Source organism: Alosa pseudoharengus, unplaced genomic scaffold (assembly GCF_046254945.1).
Source record: "Alosa pseudoharengus isolate Yale_2024_CS ecotype anadromous, Long Island Sound unplaced genomic scaffold, YU_APseudo_1.1 YU_APseudo_1.1_scf_2, whole genome shotgun sequence".
Taxonomy (NCBI): domain Eukaryota; kingdom Metazoa; phylum Chordata; class Actinopteri; order Clupeiformes; family Clupeidae; genus Alosa; species Alosa pseudoharengus.
The window spans coordinates 18125515-18137888 of NW_027468663.1; the positions used below are offsets into that span (position 1 = coordinate 18125515).

General features: G+C 43.0%; 1 protein-coding gene across 1 annotated transcript; it reads right to left on the reverse strand.

Moving 5' to 3' along the window:
* Window positions 1-370: 370 nt before the first annotated feature.
* Window positions 371-2464, reverse strand: hand2 (heart and neural crest derivatives expressed 2). The gene is made up of 2 exons (XM_076294006.1): window positions 1391-2464; window positions 371-1010 (listed from the first exon to the last, which is right to left on the reverse strand). The coding sequence occupies exons 1-2, from the start codon at window positions 1916-1918 to the stop codon at window positions 912-914; spliced, it is 627 nt and encodes a 208-aa protein (XP_076150121.1). The 5' UTR covers window positions 1919-2464; the 3' UTR covers window positions 371-911.
* Window positions 2465-12374: the final 9910 nt, after the last annotated feature.

Sequence of the window (12374 nt, forward strand, 5' to 3'; positions counted from 1 at the left end):
TGAAACATTTAAAAGTAAAAAACATGTACTTGCTGCAATAACCATATAGCCTATACTTAATATTGACTTTACTTAGCTACAGTTCAAGTGTGAATATACACACCAGACAGCAGAATGCGTGGGAAGCTAACAACAAAGACATGTTTTAGATGTATGACATGGGTGCTGTTTGAGTTGACTGTCACTTGAACATGCATTGTTAAAATATTTATAACTGCCACTTCATCTTCAGATTTCACGTGAAATACCCACAATAACTTCTTTAGTGAGATCCATACACACAATAGCCATATTATGCTGTTATTTTGGGTGATCTTACAGTGTGTAATGTTACAATTTAGCGTGGCTTACAATATGTGCAACACGAAGGTTTTATGATGTTTAAAAACACAGTGGTTTATTGAATTAATTACATTGTTTACATCTGCAGTATTATTTAAGTTCCATGTCTCTGGACGGAAGTGCACTTCAGTGGACTCAACAGCTGTTTGAAACACCAGCAAATACTATACGACCACAAAATGACAACATAACACTTCATGACATTTTCAACTAAATCATTTCTTGAAATGCATCAGGATATCAAATAGACATCATATTATTTATATCCAGAGAGAGAGAGAGAGAGAAAGAGAGAAAGAGGGAGAGAAAGACCTACACTTCACGTACACCTTAGTGGTAAACACTTCTGTTTGGATCACACATTGACAAGGAAACATTTACCACAAATTAGACAACACACAGTCCCTTACCAAGGGGGTCGCCTTCTCTTATTATGGAATGGTTTTCTTCAAATATCCACTCTCCGTTGCGGGAAATTGCACATAAATATTCCGTTAAATAAAGTGAGAGTACAAATTAAGTCTAAAGGACGCCACTTCAAGACTGCGATATGGGTAGTTTTTTTTTTTTCACTGTTTCAGTTCCAAAGCCCAGACGTGCTGCGGCCAGCCAGTTCGTCCTTTGGTTTTCTTGTCATTGCTGCTCCCTGAACTTTTCAAAATTTCACTCTGTTGAAGACAAAAAACGTAGTTTAGATTTATGTATTTTGATTAACATGTAGCCTACTTAGAACAATGCCTATAGTGTACCCATGGGCCTACATGCCTGCTAAAGCCTACCGCCAGCCATGGGCTCTTTGGCCATATGACACAGGTTGGATCACAATAGCAGGTTGGATCACAATAGCCAAAATCATGTTTAAGTTGTAGCCTACCACTGAATTGTTCATAATATTAATATTTACCAAGAAACTCCATCTTCAAAAAATTCTGCAACATCACAGATGAGGATAGTTAGCTTCACTTCTCTAAGCAAAATAGTAGCCTATGCAACAATGTTCTCGTCGGTGACACTGAGAATAAAACGTATGCATATATGTATTGCTTACCATTTCTTTCTTTCGCCTGTCTTCCTTTGCATCTGTCTTTTTGAATTCCGCTTTGAAGGCCTCTGCCTCCCCGTTTTGCTCGTCTTTATCCAGAATGTCCATGAGGTAGGCAATATAGCTCGTAGCCAAGCGGAGAGTTTTGATTTTAGACAGCTTCGTGTCCGCGGGTACATTGGGAATGCACTCCCTGAGTTCTGCAAAAGCGCTGTTGATGCTCTGCGTCCTGCGCCTCTCCTTGCGGTTCGCCGTGGGTCTCCGCTTCACTGGCCTGGGTCCCATTCCGACGGAGCCAGCCCCAGGAACACTTCCGTAATGAGAGTGGTCCAGTCCGGGCGGCCCGGCGGAGTAGTCGGGGCTATAGGAGGGTGCCATACTGTAGTCAGGTGGCGACATCTCCGGGTGGCTTATGAGCCAACCGTGAAAGTACGGGTTTTCTTCATGACAGCGGCTGGCAGCTGCCGCAGCAGCAAAAGAGTAGCCATCGTGATGCATCACCGGATGGTGAGGGAATCCACCAACTAAACTCATTGTAACACACACCTAACGGTTCAGCAGCAACCCAAGAATGGCGACGCGTATTATTTTTTAAAAATCCGATTGCTTCCCGATGCTCTCAGCACTGATAAGATCCCCATACAACTCATAAAGTAGCGGATTTTCAGTATTATTTCACGATAAACAGCGACGTTTGTTTGTCCATTGTGGGCCTAAATGTTTCCTTTCACTTACATACAAGCCAGTGCAAGAACTCTCGACGTTGGAGTGAACCTGAACGTATGAACAGGATAGCCTAACAGAAGTGAACTACTTACGCACAAATTCTTCGTTGTCCACTCGCGCCATGAGAGTGCCCATTTGCCATAATAGAGTCTCACAGTCCAAGCAGCAGAGCTTCAGCGTTGTCAGGCGCGCCTATCTTCGTCTTTTTCGAGTTTTAAAGTAGTAGCGGAATTCATTAAGTGAGATGTTGAATTGCAAAACGTTCCCAAATCCCAGTCGATGTTGTTGCACGCAATGTGCATGCTTAATGCTCCACACTGGTCGAATTCCTTCGTTTGATCTCCATGTCACAGCTTCATCTTTAGGACTGCTTGGGTTAATATATGTCGTCAAAGCTGCTCTAGACCAATCACAATGCTGTAGAGGAGGGACATGCAGCACATTGCAGAGTGTTTACGCTCCCACAAGTCAATGGCTCTCACAAGTATTGGCGGACTTAACTTTTTTTTTTATTAATGTCATTTAGAATATGAAAAGCATACCATACATCCTCAGATTGGTGTAGTAATGAGTATTTTCGGTTAATGGCTGGTGTTCTCCTTTTGTGGGTGCTGCACTGCATCGCGTGGGGAATGACGTTAGAACATATATACCAAACGCAGAAGCATTGCATGAATATCTGTATGTACAAAACAATTGGAAACATATTGCAACTTTGTGCTGTTTTGATGTGTGCGCATGTTTCTTGTTCTGCACATGTTTACTCTTCTTGAATAACAATTGAAATAGAATATCTGTTAAGGCTTTAATATTTCATTTCGTACCATATGTATTGAGAAATATTTGTTTGGAGTGAGTGGTCACTTCATGTAAAGCCTTTTTCCTAATTACGTGAGCTATGACAATATTTTGCGCAAAACGGTAACAGTTATTTTCTGCGCATAGCCAGAATTGACCCTATATTACTATATGAAATAACAAAATATTGTACAATGCTATTGATTCTGGCCACAGTATGCATGTTTTGAGTGCCATGAGTCTTTCGATAACTATCTGTTGGTCGAGTGAGAAACGTCCTGGTGAATATTTAATAATATTTTGAAATCATAGATTGTGATCTGTCAGGTCATATCAATGAACGTTGTTATGAATGCATAAGTGTGAACGCTCAACTATTCCTAATTCAAATACTTAAAAACGTTTTAATTGTGTTTTTTCTTAGGCTAATAGAAATGTTTCGTTTAAATGTTTAGGCCTGTTTCCAGTACTGCGCACAACGTAACCTGACCTATAAACGGTTTCCTAGCTCGATGTAGTAAATGCAAATAGCCTGATGATCTACAGGATATTTTTTTCTGTAATTTAAACTAAACATTTATTAACAACATATAAACAAACGAATATACCATCACGGATAGAGAGCACTTAATCTACTAGTGAATCATGGTAGTGAGTGGCATTCGAATGATCAATCACCTGTAGGATACGGATCTACATTTCATAAATCAAATATGGCGCCAATATGGCGCCAATATGGAATGGAATTATGACAAGTTTTATGCTGGCTTCAAATAAATTCACTTGGCATTCTCTAACGTTAATTGTCATTGTAATTAAAATCCATACGTTACCACCAAGTCTACTAGGCTATAGGTTGCACACTATGTTGTTAGCCGACACAAAGCGTGCAGAAGTAGCCCAAACATGAAAATGAATGTTCCGCATGTTTTTGCACAGGCAACAGTGTCTTATTAAAATATATAATTTTGCCATTCGTCGAAGGAGCCGCCTGTATAGGGTAGTTGACCGTATGACTTCAGCATTGCAGTGGGCCATTGGACATATTGTGAACTATGGTCTCTTGTTTAGCCTACTCTGAGATTTCAGAATTTTCCTTTTCCTGGCATGAGTTATTCTATATAGCCTAAAATGCTGATAGTTATTTTATACATTTTTTTAAATTTTATATAATAATATAATACTGAACCTGTGTCAAACCGTGTGTGTGTGTGTGTGTGTGTGTGTGTGTGTGTGTGTGTGTGCGTGTGTGTGTGCGTGAGATATGGAGGCAGTGCATGTGCTTGTCCGCACGAGGGAGGGACTATAAGGGAGAAAGTGTGTGTGTGTGTGTGTGTGTGTGTGTACACAAATTTCCAAACGACGGATCATGATTTATACTTGTTTAAGTGTTGTATGTGGGGTGCGAGTGGAATTCATCTGACTGAATGGGAGTTCTTTGAGTAATTTAGATACGTGAAGGCTCCAGTTAATGACATATAATCAGACCATAGGTCACTTGGTCAGACTTCTGTTACAAACCACGCCTTCATTCTCTGATCTCCTTTCAAACTAGATTTATATAAATAAATAAAGCTATGCAGAACCAAATCTCTTGGCATGAAGGAACTACTCGATAAACCTGATAAATCTCGACAAATCTAGGTAAATATCATGAAATAGAGGTCTCATTTTAACAGTATTTAATCTGCAAACCAATTCACAAATTGTATGTGCAATCATGTTTGATTGCAATAATAGTGATGAAATAGCTTATTTAGATCTGTCCACTACCATCTATCCACTATCTGTCCACTACTGTTGTTTTTTTTTGTTTTGTTAAAAAAAAACAGTTTTAAAACAGTTATAAGGCTTTATGCACTCTTTCAACTGCATGTTCGCTTTATATAATTGCTGTATTACTATAGCAAAGGCTGAAACAACCGAGGTCCCTTCCCCCAGCGTCTTGACGGCTACTGCTTTTCTCTAGAGGTCTCATTAAGGAAACCCATGGCTTTCCCCCTAACATTTCCTCAATCTTGACTTACAATATAACGGTACATTTACGACAATGGCAAAAGCACAGAGCTTGTAACGTAATTGATGATGGTTTATCTACTTTGACAGATATTTGTCACAACTGCTAGATTATATATATAATATTCTGTACTCGCACCGGGAGCAGTGGACCGAACGCGCAGGCAGGTAAAGAGTTAGTGCGCCTAATTTATACCTGTATTAAGGCGGTCTGATATGTGAACTGATACGGAGCAGGCGAGGGGGTTGGATTTAAAAGACTTTTACGACATTTTAATACAATTCATCTGCCTCTTTGAATTACGGCCAATATAAATATGCTAAATTCTCCCAAAGGTGCTTCGCATTGCCCAGTCTAGCGATCGGTAGACCCTGACTTTTCTGATATATACATGAATAAGGGCGGAATGACGATATATCAAACGAGGGTCCTGGTCCGATGTATCCGGAGGTTCGGCAGAGAACGTAATTTATATGCTCCTGCTACGGAGTTTTATTTTAGCATTAAAAAGAAATAAAAAAAATAAAAATAAGCATCCCATATAGTGAAGTGTACCGTCCACCTATACCAGATATATAATACTGCTAACGCATGTCTGTAATTGTTTGATAGTCCCATGCTTTAATAGCACAGGCCTACCTGGATTTTGGATAGATATTCTGTATAATGTTATTCAAGCCCTGATATCGACACTGGCGAAATAGGCCTACTCAAGTAACAGTATGAGTTCAGCTGTGTTCGAGCTGCGTCGGCTGATCAACTCTTTTTTTTATGTTGCCGGGTGTGTAGGCTACAAGAAGGTTAGAGTTGGACATTCATATTTTCTTTAACAAGAGCCTAACAAAATATCGTTTTCACCATACATAGCCTACCTCTGGTAGTTTGTAATAAGGAACATACAAAACAAATGCAAATTAATTCAATAATAAAATATGTGTTCCTGTACGCTTCCAAATATAGCCTAACCGTATGTTTTTATTTGAGTAAATCAAACAGCATCATTCTAAAATGTTTTGTTGAAACGAAATATTTCAGTGCATATTTAATAAGTAGCATAGGCATCATTATTTGTTTGTAGACTGTTGTCCAGGCTATACTAGGTTCTTCACATGCACAATTTTGCTTAGCCAAAAACATGCCATAATGAATTTTCATTTATTGAAACGATCAAATTAATTGTAAGGATTTTTACACCATTATTGAAGAGGTCGTAGAATAGCCTAACTTCATCTTTGACTTTGCGTGACTGCATTACTTGAATTAGCTTTTCCAGGCATATGCAGCCTTTGTGAATTACCAGTTAAAAATCTCAGAGAATTGTCTGACTTCTAAATTTAGTTTATTTGTGCTCTCACGGATTTCTGCAAATGTCGTCTACACAGTATTGACATTATCCAGGTCAGCATGACTTACCCCCAATCTGTCAGCCTTTCACTGGCTTAATGTATGAAGATGTGAGATATTTGGGAAGGCAATAAGCAACATATACTTGATGTGCTGAAGGCAAACCTGGCTTCAATGACTGACCTTTTATGCTAGCATTTATGGGAATTGTTAAAAAAAATCTTTAAAGTGTGTGTTTGTGTGTGTGTGAGTTAGAAATAAAGACAGAATAGAGAGAGAGAGAAAGAAAGAGAGAGAGATACAGAAATACATCCTCATACCACTTTCCTTATATTTACATCTGTGGACTGATGAAGGCGTTAACCTCCAGAAGTCCCTCTTGTGTGGATGTCATGGCTGTGACAAACATCATCTGCGTGCCAAACACCAGTTTCTCAAGCTGTTAGCTGTCCAAAACCCACACTACTACCCACACTGCATATCATGTGTGACTTCAGTTTCTCTCTCTCTCTCTCTTTCTCTCTCTCTCACACACACACACACAGCCATTTTATGTTTTGTAACATATGCCTCCCCTCCACACACATCATCCCTCCCAGTGCTCCCTGTCTCTCTCCCTCTCTCTTCTCCATCACTCCTTTACTTCTATCTCCACCATCCATAACTGTTATCTGCACTAATCATCACTTATTCGGGCCTTGTCACTTAGCACCTGCTCTTGGCCCAGTCAGTTAATCTCTCACCCTCACAAGCAGGGTGAGATGCTTGGCTCCATCTCTGGTGGCTTGTGAGAGCTAGTCTTTTCTCTCTCTCTCTCTCTCTCTCTCTCTCTCTCTCTCTCTCTCTCTCTCTCTCGCGTCTGATGTGGGCTAGCCTGTGTCATCTGTGGATAATTGTGGCTATGTGCTGTGTCTCTGATCATAAAGACCTACTCGCTATCTCCTCCCTGCTACCTCTTATCTGAACTCTGCTCTTATGTTTGCTCAGAGTTTCCCACTGAACCCACAGCGTGCTCTCTCTCTCTCTCTCTCTCTCTCCCTCTCTCTCTCTCTCTCTCTCTCTCTCTCTCCCTTACTCCCACTCTTTGTTTATGTTTCTGTTTCTCTTTTGCTCCCTCTCTCCTTACTTCCATCACCACCCACTTGTGTTCTCATCCCTCCAATTCTTTCACATTTTTTAAAGGGATTGGTCAAAAGTCTCCCACTTACCTTTTTTTTCTTTCATGCACACACACACACACACACACACACACACACACACACACACACACACACACACACACACACACACACACACACACACACACACACACACACACACACACACACACACACACACACACACAAACACACACACACACACACACACATACACACACACAATCGTTCACATATTCTCACACATGGCTTGTTTCTTCCCCCCACAGTTCCTCTCTCGTTACGCAAAGGTGTAGAAGTGTGAGAAAGAGGCAACTCCAAATACAAGGTTAATCTCTGGCGCTCTGTGTCGGGCTGCCCTGGTATTGTGTGGCGGCCAGGACACAGATGAAACCCTAGAGATGGTAAGGTTAGAGCTCACCTCATCCTCATGTGTGGGAAATCCATCCGGTGATCCACCCCATCCTGAAGGGCTCAACTGGACAACCAGGTATGGCAACTGATACAGACGTATACACATGATACACATACATGCATACACACACACACACACACACACACACACACACACACACACACACACACACACACACACACATACACACACACACACTCACACACACTCACACTCTCACACTCACACGCACATACTAACACACACATGGATAGGTAATTCACAACATGCACCTGTAAACATGATACATGTTCAAACACACACACACACACACACATACACACACACAGACACTTGTAAACAAACACAAGACCCAACTCATGCCCCCCCTCCCACCACCACCACATACCCCTTCCCCCTTCATCTCTCCAGTTCTAATGGTCTCATTATACCACAACAGCAATCACTCTCCACCAAAACACAATGAAACGAGAGAAAAAAAATCATTACGCTAATTGAACTATCTCCTCTGGCAGGGAATGACTGTAGAGTCTGTCATTAGCTATCGTCCAGACTTTGGCTGATGGGACAAGGCTGCGCTTGCACCCTCTAAAGTAATTTCACTCCTCCAGCAGCTCCCTTTGCCGGGGTGCTTTGTGCTTATCCCTGGGTCTGGAGGCCTCCATTCTGACCAAACTGGGGATCATTTAAGATACAAATGAGAATCATAACTCATGATCCTGGGCTAACACAATACTACTAACCAGTTTATGCAGTGCATTCCAAATCCAATAAAATGCAGGGAATCTGTTTCCTAATCAGAACCATATGGGGTTGATGCTGGTGTGGCAGTCACTGTGTACTCACAAAGACATGGAGGCTCGTCGGGCTCTGTAGTGGACCTGGGGCAGGGGTAGTGGCTTGTGGCACCACATCTCTGGGTTTTTGGAGCACATAATAACAGAGTGATTGTTGTGCTCTCAAGTGATGTCAGAACTTTTTGTTTTGTTTTTGGGGAACCATCCCACCACTTACCTTTGCTCTGGTAACTGTTTGATTTGTACTGTGATTTCATAATAGCTAATTAAAGGTACTGAGCAAAAAATTAAAGACCCTTTCCTATGCTTTTGTAGAACTTTATTTTTTGTCCTACCGAACTTTTGTCTCATTCTCTAATCAGAAGAATAAAGCATTCTCTTATCAGAAGAATGGAGCCTTCACTTGAAGATTCTCTTCTCTTTCTTTTTGTTTTTGTCAGTTATGCTATCATTCTAGAGTGTGAGAATATCTCTACATGACCAGGTCAGTCTTTTTTTCCTGATGATTTAGCAGTTTAAAAGTACAAAAAAAAAGACGAAAAGCTCTTTTCGTGATTTATATGCATTTTAATTCTTGGCACACATATTCATGATATCAGCAAACGTTCTCAAGCCTGCAATAATAACGTGATGAAATCAGTCAGGGCTTGTATTATTTCGCAATGCTAAATGGAGCAAAAATGGCCCAAAGCTGTGATGTACTGTCATTAAAATAATTCCTTTGAAACGGATGCACACAGCCATTAAAGCCGCATGCCGTAATGCTGCATTTTGCCTGCTGCAGCGCCTCCGGCCCCGTGCCAGACCCACAAGAACCAACAGCACAGCTCCACTCAGTCCAGCGGCCCGGCGGATGATTGATGGCAAGCAGTGTGCAGAAGTGTGACCTCTCTCCAGCTAATTTCCCACTCAAAACCCACCGGCTGACAATGCCAAGGACGGGCTGGAGCTCTCCTCTGTGTGTTTTCCCTCGTGCCTGCGACTGGACACCGCCGCCCGCACGCACCTGTAGATCCAGCCACCCGAGGCTGTGGGGTATATGAATTGGCTGGGAGGAGGGTGGAGTGAGGTCACTACAGACTGGAGTCTGCGCTGTTGTTTTTCCTTTTTTTGTTATGTCACCTCTCTTTTGTTTTCCCTGCTCCTCTTGGGTTTGGGTCTGGCTGGGCGAGCGACCGAGTGAGCGCTTATCCGGGTGTGCGACCCTGCGTAGGATTATTGGGATTTCCAGTGCCGTCGGATGGAGCCCCATCTGGCAGTGCTTATGTTATTTCAAATAGGGGAGAAAGAGAAGGGAAAAAAATGGAGGCAACCTATTTAAGCATGGAACATATTACAGAGAGAATCCAGACTGAGGCGGAGGCTAGCAGCACATGTGGGGTCAGCACTAATAAGTTATTGTTTTCTTTCTGGATGTGCAAGATTCCCCTTCTGTCTGAGCCTCCTTCTTTAAAAACACACTTCGGAGCGGACCACTTTTCGAGCCTCTCTCCCGCGCTGGAAAGTCGAGCCAGCGTGGTATCCCTGCCAGTGAATGTGCACCCCTCGTTCGTTCCCTCCTTCCTTTTCCGCCCTTCCTCCTCTTGCTCTCTCTTTTCTGCATCTCTGGAGAGGCCCTGCTGAAAACAAACAGGCATTAGCTCGTTATTATGTACTTTCACAGCTCATTGATAGACACATGTTTTAAATGACTCTAATGCAATATTACAGCTGTGACTTGCCCATGCACCGCGCTGATTCACCGAGGTGTGCGGTGGATCGCCGGGATCGTCCCTGCTGAGCACAGCCATTACGCGGCGGAGTGGAGTCACTCACAATGTGCTTCATCACCTTAACCCGAGTGGACAGCCTCAAAGCCATGCACCATACACAGAGGCCATTAGGAGTCCAGTGCTGGGAGTCCCTGTCTTTGGGCCTGTGATGGAGAGTTGCTCTCTGGTCATCCAGAATCCATCTCCGTCCCACAGGGGCCCTGACACTAATGGGGAGACTGCGTGGCTCATGGGGCTGTCTTTGGCTCATTGCAGAGTACAGACATCACAACATAGTAGGGCCTTTCACGTGCAACAGTCATATTAGTTGCTATTCTAAGTGTGTGTGTGTGTGTGTGTGTGTGTGTGTGTGTGTGTGTGTGTGTGTGTGTGTGTGAGTTATTTCCTGCATCAAGAGTGAATAACTGGATGGAGTATTTTCCGTGTGTGAATATGAACTAGTTCTAGAGCGCGAGTTCCACCCCCGTACTGTTCAAACCTCAAGCATCCCAGAGCCATCTTGGCTCAAAGTGTTTAGGCATTGCCTTTCCTCCTTAGCCCCAAAGCCGTGGTCAATGCCGATTTATTGGTGAGAGCTCGCGAGACCAAAACACTGTATATCACACGTGCATTCTCACTCCCAGACGGCCATTATCCCTCAAACAATGTAATCCGCGCACACAAAAGTGCCGGGCACTAATTTACGGCTCCCTGATGGATTTACACCCCGCTTGCCATTAGTGTGTACATTACCCTCGGCATGTTATGTAATGGTGTTAGGGAGATTTAGGGAAAGGATAACAAGCCGTAAATTTGGGCTTGTGAGCGGCGAGACGGCTCCACATCCTGACGATGACACGGAGGGGCCGTCTCCATCATGTGGTCAGCATAGGAGGAAAAGCCCTGAGGAGCACCTCACACACACACACACACACACACACACACACACACACACACACACCTGGGTCGGTGAGAGTACAGTCACATGGTTCCTGTGCAGGGGGATGCAAAAGCACTTGAGTGGCAAAGATGCATTTCAGGGCTGTTTTGGGCAATCTACCCTATAACAACTGCTGAAGGAGGCAGAACGTAGAGGCTGGGGGCTGTTTGGGGCGATCTTCCCTTTCTATTACAGAACCATTGCTAAAGGAGGCAGAATTTGGGGTCTGGGGTCTGTATTGTAGCAGATCTACACCTATTAGGACAGCAACATAAGCTTAGGCTGTTGTAATGTTTGACACGTTACACTAGAACAATACATTTGTAAGAATTAAGAAAAGCTATTAGCTACAATTTGTTTTGGTCTTTACCAAGCTTAATAGGTGTTAATTGTCAGGCACACCAAGCATTCTTGGGCTTGGTATAACATACTCATACCTCCCCAAACCCCAAGACCCGACCCTCATGACCTCATGAACTAAACAAAGCTGCTATTGTGCCTTGCTTGATTTCTCCTGTCTTTGTTTGCCTTTTAAAAAAAAAAATCTAAATAAACCAGTCTGTTTTTGTCCAAACTCTTCCACGGCTGCTCCCAGACCAGCGTGCCATGTGCCGCCTGCGGTGTGTTTGGCTGGCAGGGCAGGGCAGTATTTCCTGGATTGTTTGCCGTTCTGAAAGGAGGTATTTTCCATTAGTTAAGATCAGTAAATAACTGGAGAGACACAAGGTGAAAACACAGGAGCAAACAGGGGCATTTGTCAAGCCAAAAGGTCAGGGCAGGTCATAATGGCTCGGAGCAGTGAATCAGGCTAGTTGTGTGTGTGAGTCTGTGTGTGTGTCTGTGTGTGTGTATATGTGTGTGGGGGTTACTGTTTTTAGTCATACTCTCATGGGGCCTGCTCTATCTATCTGCACCGATGAGCCAATGTCTCATATTTACCCCAGTGCTTGTTATCTGCTGTGTTGAAACTGGGGAATTGCTAACCACCTGGTGGCCACGCCACTGGGAGCGAGAGGGGAATTTCGGGATGTGTAATGTCCCTCAT

Excerpts from the sequence above, each read along its gene's own strand:
- hand2 (XM_076294006.1), bottom strand. The coding sequence starts at position 1,918 with ATGAGTTTAGTTGGTGGATTCCCTCACCATCCGGTGATGCATCACGAT. Across the intron at positions 1,011-1,390 it reads ACAGGCGAAAGAAAGAAATG|AGTGAAATTTTGAAAAGTTC; the intron begins GTAAGCAATACA and ends TGTCTTCAACAG.